Source organism: Cetorhinus maximus, chromosome 24 (genome assembly GCF_964194155.1).
Source record: "Cetorhinus maximus chromosome 24, sCetMax3.hap1.1, whole genome shotgun sequence".
NCBI lineage: Eukaryota > Metazoa > Chordata > Chondrichthyes > Lamniformes > Cetorhinidae > Cetorhinus > Cetorhinus maximus.
Window position 1 is genome coordinate 33,059,420 of NC_135902.1, and position 25,436 is coordinate 33,084,855.

A 25,436-nucleotide genomic window follows, 5' to 3' on the forward strand; every position below is an offset into this window, starting at 1 on the left:
GGAGAGACAGCATAAAATAAAGGGAGAATCTCTAAAGGAGGTGGAGGAACAAAGGGACCTCGGTGTATATGTACGTGAATCATTGAAGGTGGCAGGGCATGTTGAGAGAGCAGTTAGTAAGCATATAATATCCTAGGTTTTATTAATAGGGGCATTGAGTACAGTTGTAAAGAGGTCATGTTAAACTTGTATAAGACACTAGTAAGGCCTCATCTGGAGTACTGCATCCAGTGCTGGGTGCCATAATTAAGGATGTGAAGGCATTGGAGAGAGTACAGAGGAGATTCACAAAAATGATTCCAGGGATGAATAACTGTAGCTATGAGGATAGATTGGAGAGTTTGGGCCTGTTTTCCTTGGAGAAAAGAAGGCTGAGAAGGAGACTTGATAGAGGTATTCAAGATCCTGAGGAGTATGGACAGGGTAAATAGTGAGAAACTGTTCCCTCTCAAGAACTAGAGGGCACAGATTCAAAATAATTGGCAAAAGGAGTAAATGTGATATGAGGAAAAGATTTTTTGCCCAGAGGATATTTGGAGCCTGGAACAAACTTCCTGAAAGGGTTGTGGAGGCAGGTTCAGTCAAGGTATTCAAAAGGGAATCGGATTGCTATCTGAAAAGAATGTGCAAGGTCATGGGGATAAGGCAGGGGAGTGGGATTAGGCAAAGTGCTCCTTCAGTGGGCCAGTGCAGACTCGATGGGCCAAATGGCCTCTTGCACTGTAAAGATTCTGTGATTTAGTGGTGTTTGGAGCTCTTGTTAAAGTTTGTCCATGTGTTTCCTCATCGATATTTGTCTCTCCACTGCTTCCATCAGTATGGAGGGTGGAATATACAATGCAGCTTTGTGTGGGGACAGCTGCATTGTGTTCCTGAACTATAATGACTGAGGTCCCAATTTGGCCCAAGTCTGTGTTGTTGATTGATGTCTGCCAAGATGTCAGGAGTCATGATGCAAATAGATTCAGTGTATCAAGGCTAGGAAGGAGAAAATCAGTTATGCTACCCACTCATGATTAATATCCAGTACATGTTAGATGAGGACAAGATCAGGCTCAGCTACTTTCAGCTAACCGACTCGCACCAATTTATAAAGAGTGGCCACTTGGATGAGGCCCCTTGCCTGAGAACCTATCTCAACAAAAGCCAATTACTTTGTTACAAGTACGAAGTTTATAATATATTTTGTAACCTGTTCTAAATTCTACTGATAGTAAACCTGGGTGGTTTGATTGTTAAAGATTGTTCTACAGAGAAGAAGGTGCAAGCTATTCACACTTGTTGACAATGGCAGAAGCTTCTGTGCTGACAGTGGATAGACTGTGCTAGTCTCCAAAGTCCCAGGAATGTGTTAAGAATGTCAGGCTTTGTAAGCAGTTATACCTTAACTGATATTTAGTTTTAAGGTAGAATGGAGTTGAGAGTCTAAAGGATAGCTAGTTAGCATTTCTACCTGGCTACACAACCTATGTGATTTGCATTGCCATGGAGATGGGCTTTGTGAGGGAAAGGGCCCATAGGAAGCCATTTATAGGATTGAGGTTACAGGCTTTCCAAAAGATATCCCTGAAACTCTGAGACAAGTCAATTTGCCAGGGTCTGAGAGAGAGAGCAGCTAGAGGCAGCCAGTTTCTATGGTTCATCATGCAGGTTCTGGGAGAATTGAATGTCTATTTAAGGGACAGAGTGAATTATAACTAGCGTGAGATTTTCAGTTGTATTAAAGGTTAAAAGGGGAAAGTTATTTCCTGTAGTTTATATGCTGCCTATGAAATACTGTTTGGTGAACACTGCTTTTTGTTTGCTTGTAAAAATCCAGTAAAAATCTTAACATGAAATCTTGTCCTGTCATCCTTTTCATTCATTGAAAGTTTGCATTTCTTTTTAAAAGTTACTGGTCTCTATGGGGATCATAACTTGGATCAGTAAGGATACCCTGGTTAATGTTTTTTTCCTACCTCTTTCATTTTCCCCAATATAATATAATGGCCTAACCTGTAATGGTTTAAAAAAAACAGTGCAACACTTCCATTGACGATGAAAGTTTCATGTTCTCACTGTTGTAATTTAGTTCATGGTGTAGTGTGCCCTACCCCAAATCAGTAAATAATTTCAACCTCTGTTGTGCTTAAACAGGTTATGAATGTTTATTCTTTGGTACAAAATGGAATTGATTTGAATTGCTATCCTTTAGGTCCTGGATTGGTGAAATATAATGTAAAGTAATTAATGTTCATAGCCACACAGCTGATGTATCTTATTTTGTCAGCTCTATCAGCTATCATTGGGCACCTCTCTCCAAATAATATGCATGCATGAAATCCATTAAAAAGAATCTCATGGAAGTGCCCATTTGCGTGTGAAGCGAATGAGTTCTGAGGTGTAACTTGAAAAATTGGCTGTTTTTGCCGCCAGTTATTAAATAATTTCTAAAATATTGCATGTGTACAAGTCAAGGGAGTTGTAATAACTGGAAGTTTAATAAAACAAACTTCTTCACAATAGGAAGTACTGGTTTTTAAAAGAAGTTGGTCACAAAATGGTCACATTAAAATTGGAATTACCATTAAGCACGTTGCTAACTGTATTTTCATTTAATGGCGAGTGGTTCCTATTTGAGAAGTTAAGCAGAGCACATTGATTTTTAACTTCAGTGATCCAGCTCCCTCACAATATTTGAGTATCTTAAACTCCTTTCATATTGTGGAAGATTATTTACTGGATCTTTTTAACACTTCAGCAAGTTCACTGTCTGGTTGCAGCCAAATGTACAAGACCTGGATGTCAGAATTGATAGCACTAGAAATTTGTGCAATTATAAAAGCAGTTTGAAACTAGTGTCTTGGGAAAACGAGAGTATTCATGACAGTATTGAAACATAGCAATGAGGCTTTTTCATTTTTTTTTTAAAAATGGGAATGGCTCTTTCTACAAAAGCGTTCAGTAAACATTGGATTAGTTCATTTGTCTTTCTGGTTAAATATTTGTGCAGTTTTTACTGGGGCCATATATGCAATGATAAATTTACATCTCACCTGTTTTCCTGCTAGCTGTTGAAACTGCCCTTTTGTATAGTCGGCGAGAACTAGGAGGTACATCCTGTGGTATCCTGATAGTTTTTTTGTCATGATACCAAAGTTTATTAGTTATTTTGGTTTATTCAGCGAAATTCAAGTGTTTTTAGAAGATTCTGATTTCTTCCTTCAAAGCAGTGCACACACGAGTGTGCTGTGCTGATGATATTATTTTATAGCAGCTTTTTTATCCTTCAGTTTTCACAAGTACAATCAAAATGGCCAAATTGAGCAACATAATAAGACTCAGTGCAGACAGATAAAGCTGTACATATGTTTATACACAGGCACAATTTAGAAGTGCAGTTTACATCACCCATTTTTTTCACACATCTTGAAACTAATTTGAATCTTGTGCAGAAGTGAGTTTGGGGAATTTAGATGTTGAATTCTGGCTCTCTATTAAACAAGCGATTGGATCTTGCTCCTAACTTTGTATGTATAGCCTTGTAAATTAACCATGTGGGGAACAAAAGATCGAGAAGATTCCCCATTTTGAAGGGTTTTTTGTCATGTTTCAGCTGTGGTCCAAAATTAACTAGCTGAAGTTTTCAAGACATTGAGTGTGATTAACTATTCTCCTGGACATGGTTTTAAGAATCCTCAAACAAATAACTTGTTTAAACTTGTTTATAGCCATGAGGGTTGCAACATTATGGTCTAGCCATTTCCTGCAGAAAGTGGCTGCCATTGCCCTTGCTGTAGCAGTGTTTACTGGGCAGAAGGTGGCACTAAAGGTCAGCAGTTTATTCTAGAAAACTATAAAAGACATTGAATTGTATCCCATTGTCTCTGAAGAGAAGTTATTGGGTGGACTATTGGCTTGTATCACATGTAATTAATTAATTAATTAATTAATTTGAAACTGAATTGCTGCAGAGTGTCATTGGTTCTGCTTGGTATTTAGTTGCTAAGCTTGTGATCACTAAGTTACCACACAAAATGAGAAAGGGCTGCTTTGGACCTGATGTTGGTTTCTTCTAACAAAACTTGGATAATTTAGTTATTAGACACCAAGTGACATAATATGGGATAAGAATGGAAGAATATACTTTTGCACCATTTTGGATGTTACTAAAGGTAAACGACCTTAAAGTTTTATCGACTTTGAAATGTTCCCAATATTTGGCTTTGGTGGAAAATGTTTGTCTGCACTTGGACATTTCCGTGGCCATCAGTTACGAGTTGTGACCTATAATTTGAAAATGGCCTCTTTTCTTTGAAGGCCATATTTATATGTTCACACAACAGATAAGATGTCACTTTGGAACCTAGTTTTAAGACCTCTGGCCCTAAGCCTCAAAAGTTAGCTGAAATGCAAGTTCACAGTAGTTTTTATGTTTCCTTTGTGTCCACCTGCCTTAAGTCTGTTTCTTTTGTAGTTGGCATTCCCACCATCAAGTGGTGTGGTGCAGAGGGAGATTACAACGTGATGGTAATGGAACTGCTTGGACCAAGTCTCGAGGATCTCTTTAACTTCTGTTCTCGTAAATTCAGCCTTAAGACAGTCCTTCTCCTTGCTGATCAGATGGTAAGAAACAGTATTGCGCTTGCTTTTTTGTGTTCTGTTTGTGGAATGACCAGCTAAAGGATGAAACCTCTGTATTTTTTCTCCTTCCCAGTTTACACCCACTAACAATATCCTGATATAATGTGTGCCTTTCTTTCCAGCAACTGTTAATATATCTTGAATTGAAGAGATTTGTGAAAGAGGGAGTCAAGCAATGTCAAGCTTTAGGGCTTCATGTGGTAAAAGATGGGTTAGTAATCGCTATTTCCCTCTGTGTTCCTGGTTCCAGTTGTTCAAAGGTGAAGGAGCAAGGATGGAAGGACTCCTCTCCATGAACCCCATCTGGCTCTCGATTGATCGCGCAGGTGTAGTTATAGTACCACTTTTTGCTTCAATGAAAGTTGTTTCGGGTACACATTGATGCAAAAGTGCCAGTTTTTCTTGGGAGTCCAGTCCCAAACTGATTCCCACATACATTAATGATATGCAGTTTGAGGTCAGTTGTCTTAAGTAAGCAGGCATTTTCAGCTGCGCTTTCCTAATCTCAAAAATTAACAATTCAGGGCCTTTGTAGCTGGCTTTAATATGAAAGGCCCACTGCCAGCAGTATGATTGTGCTCTGTCATTCTAAATTTCACTCCAAAGGCACCATCTGATAGCAGTGGATGTAGCGTTATTGCCAAATTAGCCTGATGGAGACCAGGGAAGCATGGCTACATATGGTGCAAGTTGACTAAAGTGGTAAAGGTGGGGAAATTATCCTTGTAGAAAGAGATCAGGGTGGTATGGGGGAAAGAGTGGTACAGTGTTGATAAATATAATTTTCTAAATGAATAGCTCTTGTTTCATCCAGTAATTTGCTTTAAAACAATTTCAGTGTAAGTAACTGTAGGTTGGATTGTGTATTTTTGTCTATTTTGTAATTCATAAATAGCTCACTTCAGTAACTTCGTGATAGGAGCTTTGATTCCAAACTAGAACTCGGACTTAATTCTTGCTTTGTCCCCAAGTTACTTTTGCAAGATTGGGCATGGGGAATCAATATATATTACTAATCCTATATCATTCAAAATTACTTCAGGATTGATCAAAAGGTGGGCTGCCCCATTCTCTCAAAGTTGGATGCAAGGGTTGATGGTTCAGCTTTATGTAAAAGGATAATCCACGTGAACTTGCTGACTTTTCCCATATAAAAGCTATTTTTTTTCCTTTTTATTTAGATCAGTAGAATTGAATACATTCATTCGAAGAATTTTATCCATCGTGATGTGAAACCTGACAACTTCCTAATGGGGTTGGGAAAGAAAGGCAACCTGGTCTATATTATTGACTTTGGGCTAGCAAAAAAGTACCGGGATGCACGGACACACCAACATATACCATATCGCGAGAATAAGAACCTCACAGGAACAGCTCGATATGCTTCAATCAATACCCATTTGGGAATAGGTAGGCAGTTGCACTCCTCTGAATTACCTTGTGAGTTAGAAACTCTCAGGTTTATACCAATTATTATTCTTTACATATCACAACTAACCTATTAGATTGATGAAAAGACCTCAAATCCATAAGCATGTCATTTTGCTTCAGTCAACACAACCAGTTCAACACAACCAGAGCTGGATTGAATTGTAACTCATATCACTGCTGTTATTGGGATTTAGCTGTGGCTCTTTGATGCCCACAACACTGTCACTACATTTCAGAGCAATTCTTTGCGTGAAGTATTGTGGGGTGCCAGAGAGACATGATAAGGTACTGTATCTAAATACATGTCTGGCTATTGTTGTATATGAAAAGTTATATATTCACTCAATTTTAGGATTTGTGTTTTGGGGAAAAACCTGTAATTCAAAGTATATGTGCTGTAGTAAAGCTGTGTGGATAATTCACATTTAAAATTTGGTAGTTGTGAGGTTTTTATACTGTAATCTTTTACAACTTTATACAAATTTGGAAACTGGATTTCACCATAAATTTCCAGCACTGAACAAAGACCTGGTTGTTGTGTAGTGGTGTCCCAAACTAGTGTGCTTGTCTCTTTTCCAGAACAAAGCCGCCGTGATGATCTGGAATCCTTGGGCTATGTTCTGATGTACTTTAACTTGGGATCGTTGCCTTGGCAAGGTCTGAAGGCAGCAACAAAGAGGCAGAAGTACGAACGCATTAGTGAAAAGAAAATGTCGACACCCATTGAAGTACTCTGCAAAGGTTACTCGTGTATGTATAAAGATTGTCTTTCTGACAACAATACAGTATTATATGTGGAGACCTACTCTCTTGATCATCGGGGTCAAGCAGCCACCTGTCATGATGTATTGTTACAGCAAGCTGTTTCTGATTTGTGGTATTAAATTGTGGGAAATAAGCCGATATTACTTCATGATTACAACATACGAACTGGTAGGAGTAATTGCTTCCCAAAATTTGATGGTTGTGAAAGAAGCCCTGGGGTGATTATCACATTTTCCTTGGTGAAGTGAATTCCTATTAGTTCTCAGTTAGACTCTATATAGAGTCCTTCAAGGTATTACATCTTCAGATGATTTCAGAATTTTAGAAAACTGACCTAGATTAGAGCATTCTGATTCAATTTTCAGGACCGTAACAACAAAATTGAGAGCTGAAAAGCAGTTTACAGATTCGTGTTTCTGACCCCCATCTCCCCCAGCAACCAGAACTGTTGGAGGTAGCAAGGAGGGAGCAACATAGGAGGCATTCATTTTTTTTATCCATATGTACAGCTATTTCTATTGCTCATACTGATATTTTGTCTCTTTCTTTAATTACCTTCCATTTAGTACCAACATTTTTGGTACATCCCACATTTTCCTTTTTGGAGTGGGGTGGTTGTGATCATGAACCCTGAAGGTCTTATAAATGGTCAAAACTAAACAGCAAAAAATCCTTGCATAAGATTTTCATTAAGATTAATTAGGTATGAAGTGTTACAGGGGCCAATGAACTACATGTTTCAACTAGATTTGATCTGTTTTTGTCTCAATCCAAAAATAACCACTTACTACAGAACTGCCTCTTTGGTTATCTTGAGCTTTTCAGACCACATCTGCAATGGAAGTTAATTTTCAGATCTTTCTGGGCATGTAGCACCACCAAGTTTGAAAACAAGTAATTTACTGTCCTTTTTCTTCCCTGCAGCTGAGTTTGCCACATACTTGAACTTCTGCCGCTCTCTGCGTTTTGATGACAAACCAGACTACTCCTACTTGAGGCAATTATTTCGTAACCTCTTCCACCGCCAAGGCTTCTCTTATGACTATGTCTTTGACTGGAACATGCTCAAATTTGTACGTTTATTTTGTGCTTAATGCTGATATTGCAGAAGAGTGTTCTGTGCATCCCTCATATATTTAAAGTTCTGATGGCAAAATAAAACTGAAGTGTACTTTGGTGCTTGTTAGTAACCTGCTTACCAAATATTTTTATCGCCATCAGGATTGAATCTTCACATTATTTAGAATTGTTTAAGATTGTTCATATCAGGCCTGGTTTATTGGAAGCATTCTGATCTCTGAGTCAAAAAGTTTATGAAAGGGCCCCACTCCATGTTTTTAATGTATAAATTCCAGTGAAGTGCTGATGGAGTTCTACTTTATTGGAAATAATGTTCACCTGAACAGTTAGAGCCTTATCCTCTTCTGGTTGTTCAGGAGAATTTTAAAGATCCCATGATACAAAAATTGGCCATGTAGTTGATAATGAAGAGGATAGCTTTTGATTCCAGAATGATATCAATGGTTTGGTTGGGTGGGCGGAGAAATGGCAAATGGAATTCAATCTGGAAAAGTGTGTGGTGATGCATTTAGGGAGGACAAACAAAGCAAGGGATTATTCAATAAACAGGAAGTTATTGAGAGGAGTTGAGGAAGTGAGAGACCTCAGTGTGCATGTCCACAGGCCCTTGAAGGTGGCAGAACAGGTGGTCAAGAAAGCATATGGAATGCTTTCCTTTATTGGGCGGGGTATTGAATACAAAAGGAGCGATGTAATGATGGAACTGTATAAAACGCTAGTTAGGCCACACTGGAATTTTGTATACAGTTCTGGTCACCGGAAGGACATAATTGCTATGGACAAAGTGCAGAGGAGATTTACATGATTATTGCAAGAGCTTGAAAATTGCAGCTGAGGAGATATTGGATAGGCTAGGGTTGTTTTCCTTAGAACAGAGGAGGCTAAGGGGTGACCTAATTGAGGGGCCTAGATAGGGTAGACAGGAAAAACTTGTTTCCCCTAGCTGAGGGATCAATTACCAGGGGGCATAGATTTAAAGTGATTGGGAGAAGGGAACATGAGGAGAAGTTTTTTCACCCAGAGGGTGGTGGGCGTCTGGAATTCACTGCCTAAATTGGTGGTTAAGGCTGAAACACTCAACCCATTTAAAAGGTACCTGGATCTGCATCTGAAGTGCTGTGACCTGCGAGGCTGCAGACCAGGTGCTGGAAAATGGGAATAAAATGAGTGGTTAGTTTCTCTTTTCGGCTGGAGCAGACACAATGGGCTGAATGACCTCTTTCTGTACCATAACCTTTCTATGGCTCTACTAGTGGAAGAGCATTGTGTTCTGGTATTCTGGCTATTGCTTGTAGGTGTTTGTTCTGCAGTGAATAAATACCATTTTTGCCAATATAAGGTGTAAAATTCTAGGCAATATAACACAGGTGGCTATTCAGCCACTCATGCTAGTACTAGCTCCTTAATTGAGCTATAAGCTTTTAATCCCTTTTCCTCATCCTTTTATATTCCTTTCCAATTCTCTCAATTGTTCCAAAGAATAGTCGTAAGCCTGAGGATTGGAAGTGTTTTAGAAATCAGCAAAGGGCAACCAACAAGTTGACAAAAAGAGGAAAACATGGAATGAGAGTAAACTAGCCAGGAACATAAAATAGATTGTATGAGCTTTTATTCTGGAATATATTATTAAGGAAGTCTTAATATGCTTAGAAAATCATAGTATGATCAGACAAAGTCAGCATGGTTTTGCGAAAGGGAAATCATGTTTATCAAATTTCTTATGAGTTTTTATGGGGATGTAACTAGTAGGGTAGGTAAAGGGGAGCCAGTATATGTGGTATGTTTGGATTTCTGAAAGGCATTCACTAAGGTGCTACAGAAAAGGTTAATATGCAAGTAATAAGTGCTCGTGGAATTGGGGGGGAGTATATTAGAATGGATAGAGGATTGGTTACCAGACAGGAAGCAGAGAGTAGGGATAAATGTTGCATTTTCAGTTTGGCAGGCTGTAATTGGTGGAGTTCCGTAAGGATCAGTGCTGGGCCCTCAGCTATTTACAATCTATATTAATAACTTGGACAAAGAGATCAAGGGGAATGTACCTATGTTTGCTGATCATTCAAAGCTAGGTGGGAATGTAAATTGTGAGGACATGAAGTTGCAAGGAGATATAGACAGGTTAAGTGAATAGGCAACAAGGTAATAGATAGAGGATAGTGTGTGGAAGTGAGAGATTATTCATTTTGGGTGTGAGAACAGAAAAGCAGAATAGTTTTTAAAAGGTGTGAAACTTCTAAATGTTCAAGAGGGACTTGGGTGTGCTCATACAAAGAACACCAAGTTAGCGCATGCAGTATACAGCAAGAAATTAGAAGGGTAAATGGCATGAAGACTTTTTGCAAGAGGATTGGAGTACAAGAATATGGGGCGTATTGCTACAGTTTAATCGAGTTTTGATGAGATCATGCCTGGAGAACTAAGCACGATTTTGGTTTCCATATTTAAGGAAGAATATACTCGCATTGGAGGCAGTACAATGAAGATCCACTAGATTGCTTCCTCAACTGAGAGGGTTGTCGTATGATGAAAGGATGAGTAAATTGGGCCTATAATCTCAAGTTTAGGAGAATGAGAGGTGATCTCATTCTGATGGAATTTGACAGGATAGGCACAGAGATCGTTTCCCCTAAGTGGGGAAGCTAGAACATGGAGGCACAGTCTCAAGACAAGTAGCCGATCGTTTAGGAGGAGAAACTTCTTCACTCATAGAATTGTGGAATTCCTTACCCCAGGGGTTGTGGATGCTTCATTGTTGAGTCTAACTAACACAGATTTTTGGCGTCTCCGGGAGTCAAGGGATAGAGCAAGTGGGCGGGCAGGAAAGTGGAGTTGAGGCTGAAGATCAGCCATGAACACAATGAATGACAGAGCAGGCTCACGGGGTCCTTTGGCCCCCTCTGTTCTTATTTCATATGTTCTTGTGTTCTTAAATCATTTTAGTATTCTAATAACTTGTAAAAAAATAAATCCATGATATGATAACCCCCTGTGGGGAAAAATGTTTTTAAATTTCCCATTTTATTCATTCCTTTCATAATCCTGAATTTATCCCTTACTGAAACAGCACAGGATTTCAGCAAAACAATGCTTACAGGTCATGGAACTGTTGCACCAGCAAGTGGGCAAATGAACTAGATTTTTATGAGGCAGCTTACATTACAATTGAAGTTTTCAGTTATTAGCTCTCCAAAATCTGGCTGTTTTCCAGATAGCTTTAGCAACTTCCTTGATCTGGTGGTTCCTGAAGGCAAGTTTTATCCATAATTAGTATGTAAATGAAATTGCAATGCATGCTTCTCTCGTCTGCTTGGATGCCCTTTTCCGGCCATGATGCAGGTTTATGCAGAATGGAAGAAATTTTATTGTCTTCAGATCAATGGTTTGACTGTCAGTTGGGACATTCTTCGTGTTTCTCATTGTTTTTCATTGTTGAATTAGTGTCAGAAACCTGACTATTGCCAATTTAACCCTGATATACTAAACATGCCCTGAATTGTTTATAAAGAAGACTGAAAAATCATCCCAATCACGTGTCTTGAAGTCCTCAGTATCTTCAGTGTCTTGTTCAGTAACATAGGAATAGTGCTAGACAAGTCATTCTTCAGATTATTTTGTTGTTTACAACTGATTTTAGTAAAAGAAATTGATTGACGTTTCAGCAGAAATGATCCTTGATTACATTTTTTCCCCTTCGAATCATTTCAGGGGGCCAGCAGAGCAGCAGATGATGACCGTGAACGGAGAGAACGAGAGGAACGAATGAGGCACGGTCGAAATCCAGCAGCACGGGGATTGCCCTCAACTGCTTCTGGGAGGCTGAGAGGAAATCAAGAAGTGGCACCACAGACGCCTCTCACCCCCACGTCCCACACTGGTAAGATAAATCTATTAACTGAATTTACTTACAGCTGTTTTTAGACTATGAGTCATGATCTATATGATATAACAGGATAAGGGCCTGAGATTTTATCTAGATCAATTTTTATTTACTATATTTTAAGAAAATAAACTAAAGCTTGGTAACCTTGCACATTTGCTTTCATTGCAAACATCATTCCAACTTGAGTTGCTATCATCATAAAACAAGTGAGTTAGAAACGCAAATTCAGCATAAGGAGTATTAAGGAACAGTAGTGGGTGCAGGACGATGGCAAAAATTGTCTAGAAACCTCTTACGCGATGAACAAATATGGAAATCAGGAAGGACTTAGCAAAAACAAATGTACTTACTGACCTTTAAAGCACTTCATCTTTCTTTTCAAACAACCTCTAATTATCTCTCCTAATTATATCCTACATTTTAATAGTTACAACAGTTTGATTATCACCACTTTATACGGTTAAAATATTTAAATATTCTAATTGTTACCCAAGATGCGGAACTTCTATTTTGAAAGCTGGAGTAACCACCTGTGTTCCGTTGATACAAATTAAAATCATAACAATTTTCCTATAGGTGTGAGAAAGATCAAGTTAGATATTCAGAAATCAATTGCAAAAGAGCAAAATTGATGAGCTAACAGTGATACCTTAGAAAGTTGCAAGGCACACCTGCCACATGGGAATCCTCAGTCCTCGACTAGTCTCGTCCTGCCTCCTTCTCTACTGCTGACAGACACCTGGAACCCACCAATGAACCACACTTCAGGTTGAATGAACCCCCAGTTGAGCCAAAACTCAGTTCTGCTTTCCACAGTCCTATCAAACCTTGGGTCCCACCCTCATGGAAATGCCAGATGAAAGGATATTAATTCTGTTAACCTTCAGCAAGTCACCGCAATTGTCAACCTCCAAGACCCCATTGCAGTTGTATTAAACCCCAGGATGATCCCCTGGTGATGCTAAAACACAGCCACCCAAATGCAGGTAAACCCAATTCCTCACTTCTAGTATGAGGAAATGTCAGATATTTGCCCCTCTTTGGTATATCCTGCCTACATCATACTTCACCATTGGCAGGAAAATTTAATTGCAAGTTTACATAAAAGATTTGTGCCATAAATATGAATCAATATTGGAGTATCTAATAGAAAAAGTTTTTGAATTGGTACAGATATAAAATTTTTCACACACTAAATTACTCCTAAGTTTGGGAAATAAGTGGTACATTAACATGCCAAGCCTACCATGGTTCAAACACTTTTGGTCAACTGGCCTAGCTGTCCAGAACCAAATCTGACTCTACCACAAAGCTTGTACCATTGCTTCCTTTGCTTGGGAAACTGTTTACTACTCCAATATCATCATTGAGAGTAAAAACAACTCCAAACTCCTCTTCTGCACAGGTTGTTAAAATCTTTTTCTTCCCCCCACCCACCACTTTGCAAATCTCTCCTCACACTTAATGTGAGGAGCTCATGTCCAAAGTCAAAGCCATTCTTTTCCAAATGGATCAATACCGGCCAGATTTTATGGTTGGCAGCAAAGGAACAGTGTTTGCCCCAGACCTCAAAATGCTGCCCACAAAGATTTACGAACATAAGAACAGGTAATACGAACATAAGAATTAGGAGCAGGAGTAGGCTACTCGGCCCTTTGAGCCTGGATTTTAACCTCAACCTCACATACTTTTAGAAAGAGAACAATTTTGCTACACAAATGGAGAGACAACTCAATCTTCAGAAACAATAGAAATATCCAATATTCAACCCGTAACAGTTAAAATGACCACCATTGGTATATCGTTGCCTATGTTTTTACTGGTGCTGAGTAGTGCCCCTCAGGTATGGTATTATATTGGGATATTATGAAATATAAATTACTTTCATCATAAAAATCCATTGCATTTTTACTGTACTGTAGGGCTTAAAATTTGCTTTGTTTCCGATGGCTCAGCATGAAATTCATCAGTGCACAAAATTTGAGAATAAATGGGGTTTAGTTGTGATAGCTCCCAAAATCGGGGTAGCCTGTTAAGAATAATATAGATATGGTACTACAAGCATCTATAGGTGGAGTGTGCATGTGCATACATTACAGTTAGTTTTACAAGAATGTTTCACCTGAGGCAGCAATTATTTAACACAATAAACATGTAGACTGAGTTTCGGAACAAATCAAAAGTCAGACTATAGTAATTTGCAAATAAACTATTTTTGAGAATACTTTTGGACATTACTGAACTGTTTTTTATGGTATGCAATGATTTTTGAATAAAAACAAATGGAATTAAAGTAAGTCTGTGATGTGGGCTGAATTATAATTTGTTGCAAATTTTGGTTGAAGAGGAATAATTTCTGGGGAAATAACTTTTTGCTAAAATGAAGCATTAACTTCTCATTGGAAAGCTATTATATCCCTGATTCTGTTTTTCCCATTGTCTGACTGATTTCTATCATTCATTTCAGAAAAGTTCACAACCATAATATAGAGAACTTTCTAACTCTACAAACGAAAACATGGTTTTAAAATGTCCTTCTGCAGTCTTGGTGCCCAAGAGAGGAATTTCCTTTGAGGATTCAATTAAGTTTCTTAAATTTTATTTGTAGTTTACTTTCTCCCACCAGTTTTGATTGATGCTATCTTAAATAGCAGCCCACTTTGGCTTCTTCCAAATGGACTAATTGTAGTCAAGTTGGATGGCTGATTTAAGTTCCTGGTCTTAAAATTCATATTGAATCCCACACATTCCTTTGCTTCTCCAAATCATATTTACCCGTCATTAGACTATGGATTTCCTCTACTCTGTTGCAACCGGGATGGGAGGAGTGCATGATTTATCAAGCACTGGTCAAGAAAATGTTTAATCTTGACTGCAGGTCAAGAAAATGTTTAATTTTCTCACCAAAATTACCAATTGTTTATCTATACTTCTAGTACCCAGAAGGAAAGAAACTCTGACCAGGCTTCTTTCAATAATCTCAGACTGATTAATTTATTGTAAAATAAAACTGCTTTTAGACAAGTTTCAAGAAGTGATTGACACATTATTGTAATCTGGAAGTGTAACTAAGTAACCATTGTAAACTTCCCCAGTACACACACACACATAACCAGGTAGTCTCTGCATAGTGAGGCGAATGGGGGAAAAAAGACTCTTAGAAAGAAAAGTTGAAGTTCATGGAGGTTTGATGTTGCCAGTTTGAAGTTCCCTTTGAACTCAGTGGACGTCGGGAAGTTCACCAATGATGCCTCAGTGTGGAGGAGAGTATAGCTGGACCGATTCTTCCTATCTAAACTAGCAAGTTCAAAATTATGCAAACAAACTACACCTAGGTGAGGATTATCTGGCTACAAGTCAAGAACCAAATACAGCTTCAAAAAGCAGAGGGAGAGCAGGCTAGTGAGCCTTCTGTTCTCAGCCTTTCCCCAATAAGGCTGAAAGCAAAACCACAGGTTCAAACTTATGGTTTGCCTCTGCCTTGTGATTGCCTTTTTGTCTTCCAGCTTCGTTATTTAAAGTACTTTGCAGTTCAAAACAAACAACCCCCTCTCAAGTACCATATAGCCCAAGTGATTTCTTGGAAGAGGCCTGCTTGTTGACAGTTCCAAGGTGAACATATGACCCTTGTTTTTTAATAAAACTCTCAGGCAACCTCCAAATGTCCAAATACTGCAATGTCCTTCCATATTTTAAAATGTAAAATCCGGTTTAAAGAGATATGATTGCAACAACTCTGACATGACTTTGAACGTGGCACCTTCTATGGCATCCAGCAGCAATGCAAGCAGCTGATAGCTGATCAGAAAATCAGAATGAAGAATCCTCATAGACAACAAAGCAGAGATTATAATTCACATTTTAACCTTTTATACTTAAATAAAGATTGGCACATACACATTGTATTAACAAAAGTTGCAATATCAAATTTTTAAAAAAATATTATTTGAAAACATCATGCAATTTTTATAAAGTTATTCTGAGCAAATGAGATTCCATGCTTGTAGAGTTAGTTTTACAGGACCAGGGAGATTGTTTAGTAGTCATTGGTCGTGGCAGCCTTTTGTCTCATGAGACAGTGACCTGTGCTGCGGTGGTCAACACTGTGCTAAACATCGCCTGATGTGACTCGGACACCCCATTCCAGCATGGCAGCCTATGCCACATTTGTTGCAGAGGAAGACTGAGCTGAGAGTGCACGGTTTGCTGGCTTCTGTTTTCTGTGGGCCCACTTCTCTACCAGCTGAATCTTTCATTTCTGCTCGCCTCTTCCAATGCCCTTCCAAACAGTCAGCCTTCAGAGGTCATGGCCATCAGCGACTGTCTCCCAACTGTCAGTGTCGATATCTGCCAAATTCGTATCTCGCTTACAGGTGTCCTTGGAGCAGAGTTATGGCCGTCCAGGAGGTGGTGACCCAGTGGCCAATTCATCAAACAGAAGGTCTTTGGATATACGGCTGTCATCCATCCAATGAACTTGGCCAAGCCAGCAAAGATGTTGTTGCTGATGGAATTAGCACTTGTAAGACCTCTGAGTTGGTGATGTTGCCCTGCCAAGAGATGCCAGGGATATGTCTGAGACAACGAAGATGGAAACTGTTCAGCTTTTTCTCCTGCCTACCTAGCATATGTTGCCCAGGCCTCACCAATGTAGAGGAGTGTGCTGAAGACACAAACTTGGTAGACTCGTGTTTGATGTTCTCAGTCAAGTTGCTGTTGTTCCATGCCCTTACTCAGCTTGGACATTACAGCTGTAGCTTTTGCAATGCGTGTTGATTTCAGCATTAAGTGACAGATTGCTGGTGATTGTGGAGCCTAGATATGCAAAGCCATCAACAACCTCCAGCGTCATATTGTCAATGCTGATATGTGGCAGTATGGCAATACCTTGGAATATGACATTTGTCTTCCTGATGCTAATGGTCAAACCAAACTCTTCATATGCGTGAGAGAATCTGTCCATTTGCTGCTGAAGATAGTAATTACGCCAGTAAAATCTGTTACTTCTGATTGAGCAAGGCTTAAATTTTTCATTTTTTTTATTATAGTGGGAATAGTGTGTCCAAAATTAAAGTTTACATCAAATCACTCATTCCGTGCTGATTGCATCTGTGAAGACTGCAACAGTGCATCCTGGAGGAGCAGGAGATTACTGACAGCAACTTCTGCATTTAACTGTGCATATACAGACTTTAGGAGTTGCTGTCAGTTTTGCACAATAAATGGCCACGAGCGCTGACAGTTTTGCTGTCATTACAACTGCACATTCTGAGCCTAAATGCCTTGCCAGCACTGCAACCTTCCCATGACCCCTTATAAATTTGGCTTCTAGCTCACCGCATTGATATCCCATTGGCGTAGTCCAAAGATGAAATTTTGTGTGACTTGAAATCGTGACTTGCTCCTCATCCTCTTAAATCTCTGAAGCTTTCAACAACATTGACTAATCCATGCTCCTCTAAGGTGGTCTTTGAAATCCAGGCTCATGATGATGCGTTTGCCTGGTTCCATTCATATCTGTCACAGTACTTGCTTCATTGCCACTAATGAGTTTTTCTCCTGGCTTGTACCTTCTACCTTGCCACATCTCTCTTGTTTTTCTAACTATATCTTTGTACTTCTCAATCACTACCTATTGTTCTGTCATCCCATTTCAACATGTCTTCTTACAAGTGAAGAACCATCTTGGAACACTAGTTTGTACAGAGGACTTCCAACCGTGCATTTCTGCTTCGTAACCCCTCAATCCTAAGGATACAGTGAAATCTGCATTCCTTGATTGTGCTGGTCTTTAAGACAGTTCGTTATACATTACTGAGACTTTGAAAAGTTCTGTATAATTTATTGTTTAAGCCATTGCTTACCATGATGAAGGAATAAACTATCACATGAAGGTATTGAGGCAAATAGCATAGATGCATTTAAAGTGAAGCTAGATGAATACATAAAGGAGAAAGGAATAGCAGGATATCCTGATGGTGTTAACTAAAGTAAGGTAGGAGGTGGTTTGTGTGGGGCATGGGCCCTTGAAGTGAACCTGTTGGGCCAAATGGCCTTTATCTATGCTGTAAAATTCTATGTAGAACCTAAGATACCAGTCACATTAAATATCTGAAATATCTATTACAGACTTGTAGCTTGCCAGTGGGCTGCTGAAAAGAGATAACCTGTTTAAAAAGTTGAACAATTAAGTGTTTCTGGCAAAGGATTTACATCTTGCACTGTGATGTGGGATGCAGCCTTGATCTGCTAACTGGGTTCGCTGAGATGTGGAAGTCTCACTTAGGGAGAGGGCTAATTGCACATTATATTAGCTTCATGTCTAATAAATTCATCATTGCATTGCTGATGTTGCCAGTGCAGACTAAATTACAAGTTTACCCAAATTGGGTAATGTAGAAAGTACATACAGTAGTGCAGAACTTGTGTGCAGACTAGTGATTAGGCTACAAGTGATAAGGTATTCAATATAATTAGAGCTGTGGGGCTTGTTGAGTAATTTGTTGGAGTAGCAAGTTTAGACTTTACCAAAACTATTGCAAGAGATGTAATAGTAATTGGGGATCCCCTAAAAAGCATACTTTTTTTTAAAAAAATGCCCATTCTTACCCTAAGCTTCAAAAGAACACACGATCTGTTCCTGTGCTTGTCTTTCTGCTGTTCAAGTAGCTCTAGTAATGTTTACAACTCTACCAAAAAACAGCTGGTCACCACACAGCTCTGACTGAAAATGAGAACTGTTATTGATGGAATTAATTCATAGCCTAACCATGAGACTTGCTACAATGAATGCTGTTGGGAAATTGCAATGTTTGGCCTTATTTTTAAAATGATACATTCAAATAAATTGGAGAATGGATTTGGATTTTTCATTTTCCAGTTGTGGGTTATTCTGCGTTCATAGCCACTTTGAAAACTTCCCATTTTCAAAATGTTCCACGTGTTTTCCATGTTTTCACAAGAAACAATATGTTAAGCGTATGGTAGATGATTAGTTCATAAAACAAATAACAGTATATTATTGGCATGAGTTTAGTTTGGTAAACCAGTTTAAATCCAATTCTGGCATCTGAAAACTGGAAATCGTGCAAATGTGGTTCCAGTGTCAAATTAGTGATTTAGAAAACAGTCATCCGTTGCCAAGATGGTGCTGGTTAAACTGACAGTTCTGCTTTTGTTCACCATTTGCAATATAGAGTCAAAGAACAGAGGTCAGCCATTTAATTATCAAGCCACACAATTCATCAAGAAATCAGTGTAAAAACTTGAATATCTTTATGGTAGGAATGGAAATGTTTTAACATATTTTTCTTGTGAAAACACGGGTACATATATGAAGCATTTGAAAATGGAATGGTTTCAAAATGGCTATGAATGAACAGCAGGGCTGGAAATTTAATTTTATAAGGGGAAGTTTTCTCCTTACCTGTAATCATCACTACCATAAACCCTTCCATATGATAAGCTTAGCTTTTCATGGTAACACACTTTTGAAACACTATTAAGCAAATGACTATTCAATTTACTTGTTGGTTTTTTTCTCCATGATTCTGAAGTATGACTGGCATTTATTTGGCTTTTATTCTTCAGCTAACACGTCTCCACGTCCTGTTTCTGGCATGGAACGGGAGCGGAAAGTGAGCATGAGGTTACATCGTGGCGCTCCTGTTAACGTTTCCTCAACAGATTTAACCGGACGTCAGGACACATCACGAATGTCAACATCACAGGTGAGATCATCCCAAATCAATAAACTACACACATTTTTCCTAAATTTGATGCAAAATGGAGATTTTTTTGTAATGGTTCTGGGGGTTTTAAACAATCTTTTGGCCAGCTAATGCAAACTTTAAAAACTAGAAATAAAAAACTGGTATTGGTAAAAGTGACCATGAATCTGTCAGATTGTCATTTTAAGAAACCCAGCTGGCTCACTGATCTTGAAGGAAGGAAATCTGTCATCTTTACTTGGTCTGACCTATACTTGAGAGCAGTCCCACAGCAACCCTTAACTGCCCTTTGAATTTCTTAGCAAGCCACTCATTGTGCAGGATAACTAGTGATGAGTAATAAATAAATGATAACCTTGCCAGAGATGCCTTCATCCTGAGTTGAGTACAATTTGATGCAAATCCATAGAGAGAATATTTGAATGATACATTTTTAATGTGTTTTTCCTTTGTTCCAACAGATTTTGTTTCTCTTCTCCCCACCCCCAATTCCCTATGTAGTAATGGCTATATTGGGTGTAGTTTCATTGGATATAAAAGGCCTCTATTACTATTATCATTATTACTATTGCCGTTGTTTTGTGAGCCAAGGCTATCAGTTAAGCCAACACCCACCACCTCATGTTTCCATTCACTTAGAGGAAAAATTAGCTTCCAATATGAGACCTTTGGATATGCCAAGGTGGAGAAACTGGCAGAAATTAACCACTAGATCAACAGGAAAGAGATGTTAAAGCTTTAACCTAATGCTTGTGGTACACTATTTGATCCCTGTTATACTAGTGCTTTATTTTCTTTATCCATACTCTCTGGTAACAATCAATCATTGGCAATATTTTATAAATGGCATTTATAAGTATAATTCAACATTTCTTAAGGCTAGATTTTTTAAAAATTAGTTGACCATTTAATTTATTGGGTATTCACCTTGGGAATTGTTTGTCAGGAATGGCTAGTTCCAAAAAGCGGTCAAGTTTTTAAGTGTTCATGTTAATTGTTTGATTCTGTTCAGCTTCGAACTTCACAGAAAGGTTAACTGAGATCAGGCCAAGGACATTACAATAAAATTTAATGATAATCTGTGATGTAATTAATCCCATTGCTCGTACAATGAACTTCTTTGGAATGGCAATTAGTCAGGTTGCCACTCCACCCCTAGTTTTATACCTTAAGTTTTAAGTTTTTTCGATCCTGTCTCGTCTGGCCTTCTGACTCAGGCCTGATGTGATCCAGGCAGTGCAGCGTGTCCCCAGGACCTAGCATCGAGTGAAGTTCTGTTGGATGCAAGGAGGCCACATTCCCCGCTTTACGGCACTAGCTGCCATAAACCAGATAAGTTTAAAGCTCCTTGAAAGGCCAGGAAGAAAGAAAGAGGGTAGGATTTGGGGTTGGGGTTGGTTGAGCCTCATCAGGGGGATCGGGCTAGGTCAGACCTCACTGGGGGGCAGATGCTGAGAGCCCAGCTGAGTCCCCATGGGGTTGGGTGGGGGTGCCCTGTGTAGGTGAGAGGGAGAGGGGTGGGGAATGGTGCGGTGTATGGCGGGGTCAATCTGGGTCTGTGCAGTAGTTACCCAGAAGTTATTTCAATTCTTCTAACTTTTTCTGCATAACTATTGATGTAACCCAGTTGGAATTATCAGAAGTTTGCAGTTTAAATCGCGTTTTCAGATGGATCCCAGTGCAGAATAATTGCCCTGGGGAAGTTTGTACTTCCAGGCAATTGCCGTGCAAACCTTACTTCGGGGATAATGTGGGGGGAGGGGTTCCCCAGCGCATCTTTGGAGTACCCCCCCAATGCAATGCCCTGGAGCTCAGAAGTTATGGCCCAATGATCAGTAAACGCATATTTGTTTTATTTTTAAACCTTTCCTTATGGGCAAATAAAGCTTCTGCAATGTGCAATGGAAATTGTATCTTCATGATTCCAGTCTCCAGCTTCACTGTTAATAATATTAGATTAACATTTAAATCTTTAATGTCCTGAAATCCGTTTTGTTGTCTATTATTTTTAATCATTCTTCTGACGATCAAGGAAATGCACACTCCCTATTTAACTGTGCTCCCTATCTCAATCCTTCTTCTAAACTTCCAGCTACAGTGTGAATTTTGTGTACAAATACTATCTCGCGCTTTCATAACTGTTTTAACTATTGATCTCCCATATCTGGGCAAACAATAGCAGGCCATTTTTAAACATGCCTTTTGAAAATAATAAGATCTGGCAGGTAGTGCAGTAACGCGTTGTGAAACATTTATCAAAGCAACAAAAAGGTTATGGCACGTCAGCCTCTATTGGCCTTTCCAGTGCATTTATTGCATGGTTGTCCAGCCTTTTCACGTGATGGGCCACCTTTCTGTTTTTTTCTCACTCAAGGGGCTGATGAGCAATTTCGGCAAGATAAGGTTTGGCACAACATGGATTTCTTTTTGAAAATCATATTTAATGTCAAAGCAATAAATTGATTTTTTTTAAAAGAGTAACAAAAATGACCATTATAAAGTGCCAAGCAGCAAAGCTAATTGATAAGACCTTTTTGCCTTCTCACTTAAGCAGAGCTAGACACACAGACTAGGCCCCAAATCCTGGCCACCAGGTAAGAGGTGGTGATCAGGACTGAACTAAGGAATTGGGTTTAACTAACACTGACCTTGCATTTGCCTCTGGTGACACCTACTCCAGGCTGGCCTCAGCAGAATTCATACAGAAGTGGGGTTCAGAAGCAGGTTACCTTTTAGCCTGGGATGTACTCCCCTCCTGGTCGTCTTTGTGGATAGGTTTTTGGGGAGCAAGGAGAGGAATGGTGTATGCATGTGTCCGGCTCACTCAGTCTCAGGGTTCTTGCTCTCACCCCCACACTCACACAGACTCACTCACCCACCCACTCTCGGATTTGCAAACTGGCTCAAACAGGCTTCCCTGCACACGCACAGACTCCCCCTCACCTGGACCCAGGAGGTTTGGATATTTTACTTCTGAGGAGGAATTCAGGATGGTTGTGAAGGTGCCAAGATAAACTTCTTCACTTTTCCCTGTCGGAGACTCCAGCTGCTCCGGGCAGGCGTTGCTGCCACTGTGTTGATCCTCATGGCCTCCCTGGCCTGTTCCACCAGCTTGACCCCTGTGCTCCTCTAGGGGGCAGGTGCCTGTGTGGGAGGACAAGAGATAGAAAGTGACACCAAAGGCAGAGAAGAGCGTGTGCTGTAAAACAAAATAGAAGCCACTCACCTTCACACTGCTCACTGGTGAGCCTATCAGCAGCAAACATAGGAGAAAAACGCCCTGTGATTGGAGGAGCAGCTCCTTCCGAATCTTTCATTGAACTTACCTATATTTTGAACAGTAAATCCACGGGCCGGATACAAAGGCATGGCAGGTCAGATTGTTGGACAAGCCTGAGTTATTGTGTTCCTTAATCATTAATTAAATTTTCCATGGTGAATGTGGATAACTTAAGATAAATTAATACGTCATATATCAAACATTAAAGAGGTAGCAATTAGTTTTAAATTGTGTATAAATGGATTCCAGTTGCCGAAATTATCTTGTCTGAAGCTTTTAACTTTAATTTAAAAGATATATATTTCATCATTATGAACCCTTATTTTTTCTCAAGGTCCTACATTTCATCATGTACTAGCAGTAAAAATATATTGGTACTATTCAATAACTAGAGTTAAAAAGGACATATTAGGGAGTGATTAACTGGAGGCTGTTTCACTTGTGTATCAGATCCATAAATCCCACTCACACCAGCATTCAAGAGCTTTCAGAATTTCATACTTTTGAAAAAATGCCCGTATTCAATAAGCTTTAGTTACTCTGCATTCTCAAAGTGCTTGGACTGTTATCGGTTTAGATGTAAGTGTTCACAGCCGTCAATGGGAAAAGTAATGAGATCAGAGAAGAATATTTTTTGGTGAACCATTGGATGTACATTTCATCACTAAGGGGTTGTTGCTTACATTTTAATAAGGAAGTGGTAAGTTGTTGATTGTACATGAAGCTTAATGATAAAATGGAAGTTGGCTTATCTATGTAGAAAGTTTTTAAATAATTCCTTCACTTCCTTTCCTTCCTGTGCTCTCTTTACAGCTCAAACTCCTTTTAAAGTAGGAAGTGGTTAAATATACATGTCAAGGATAAGGAAAGGCTTTGTACACCTATTAAAAAATGAACCTAGCGTCAAATGTTGCATTCCTTCAAACACCACATCACTAATTCCAAGAACGCACATGATTTGAGAACTCAGTTAACAGTAATAATGAGTGTTGAATTCTTATTTTTTGTGGAACCTGGAGGGAGGGAAACCTGAGCTACAAATTGATTAACTGTGGAGAGTCATAAAAATGGCTTTTGTAGCCCATATACACACTGCACATATACACACTGCAGCAATACAGGAGAGTCAATGCGTGCATTTTAAGTATTGTTAGACTGAATTGTACAGCTTCCCTCAAAGTGACAGTGTACTTTGTTTTAAAGTTACAGGATGTCTCTTATGATATGCTTATAAATGGGGAAATAAATTATGGGAAGAAACTGCTTAAATGGATGCCTTTGGCAGAAGATAATGTACTAAATGTTACCAGCTAGGAAGATATAGATAGGCAGGAGTTTTTTGTCCATTGTTGTCCGTCCGTGTCTCCCCCCCACTCCTTCCAGCAGTATCTCAAAAAACCAAAAATCTCAAATGTAGCTTGTCTTTACAGGTTTGAGTGGAAGTAAATAGAAATTGTGTATCATCTGGTTTTCCTTTACAGATGTTTCTCGATGAATTACGGCGGAGGTTGTGAGGGTGCATTCCTGGTAATTTTAAAAATGAGATTATAGCCCACTGGCTCCAAAGATAGTAATTTAAATTGAAATAATCCACACTTAGCTTGACTTTGTCATTTCTAGTGTAATGCACATCACACCTTCCTAGTAATTTGAATTTTCAAACAATTGCTTACTTTGTATATAGATAATGCTGAAGTGTCCTCTTTTCAAGGAAATGCAAACTTTAATGTAAAAATTCACATCACTAACTATTTGAAATTAACGTTGTTTCCAAAAATGATTTCAAACTAAGGCCTTCCCTGAAGAACACAACTTTCTTGCTTTCCTCCCCACCTGTTTGCAGGTCACTGTTGTGGAGCAGCAGGGCTCTTAACATACATTTGAAGCCTGTAAAACACCTAAAACTTTCACCTTGCCGTGTCTGGATTATTTTGATGAAAATAGAAAAGTTGCATCGCGATAGTTTGAATTAGCTGGGCTGGTTTGGCTTGTGGTATGACTGTAGCGTGCTGTGTGTGTGCAGGCTGGTGACCTGTGCTTCAGTAACAATCGCATTTGCTTGCAGCATTCACATATGCAATGCTGAAACAGGCTTTGCAAATGTGTGTGAACATGGCACGTAATTCAGTACAAAATGGGAGCACTTTGTATTTGATGCAAATGGTATTAGCTTACCTTGTCAGCTTAGGGTAGGGTGCGATTCATTTGCTTTCTGTTTGGCATTACTTCCTAAAACATAGAAACCAAGTATTTTTCAAGGCATATTTAAAGGGCTTAACTGTTTGAATTGAAATTACTAACTGGCACCATTTTATAGGTTTATTTTTACACTCTCCCTTACTCCCAACAGTTTGAGTTTCAACATAGTTTTTTTCAGCATGCCAGAACTCAAGTATCAAGCTTTAATATGGTTGAAAATCATTCATCATGACTTTCTGACAGAAATTAAATGACTTCCTTTGTTAATATCGTTGCTTGGGAAATGCTCTTGAAATAATTCCATAAATAAAATTATGGTACCTGTATAACCCGATAATGTTTTTGTTGCATGTTTTCATAAAATTGAAGGCAGAACCTTTCAAATATAGTTTCTGCTACTTCCAATAACAATTTATTATCCAACAACTTGAGGTAATCCTATGATGCT

At 39.0% G+C, this 25,436-nt stretch overlaps 1 protein-coding gene across 4 annotated transcripts in view; it reads left to right on the forward strand.

The window, feature by feature from the left end:
• The window catches only part of LOC144699755 (casein kinase I), a 56,814-nt gene that overhangs the window by 24,219 nt on the left and 7,159 nt on the right, over positions 1–25,436 (forward strand). For 2 of the 4 annotated variants that reach the window (XM_078570966.1, XM_078570964.1), the window contains exons 3-8: positions 4,457–4,605; positions 5,805–6,033; positions 6,634–6,804; positions 7,744–7,892; positions 11,605–11,773; positions 19,370–19,509. In XM_078570966.1, coding sequence (XP_078427092.1) covers positions 4,457–4,605; positions 5,805–6,033; positions 6,634–6,804; positions 7,744–7,892; positions 11,605–11,773; positions 19,370–19,509 — 1,007 coding nt within the window. Of the gene's footprint in view, positions 1–4,456; positions 4,606–5,804; positions 6,034–6,633; positions 6,805–7,743; positions 7,893–11,604; positions 11,774–19,369; positions 19,510–19,970; positions 20,341–24,270; positions 24,343–25,436 lie in introns of those variants that run through there. The other 2 variants (XM_078570965.1, XM_078570963.1) reach the window with 2 other exon arrangements.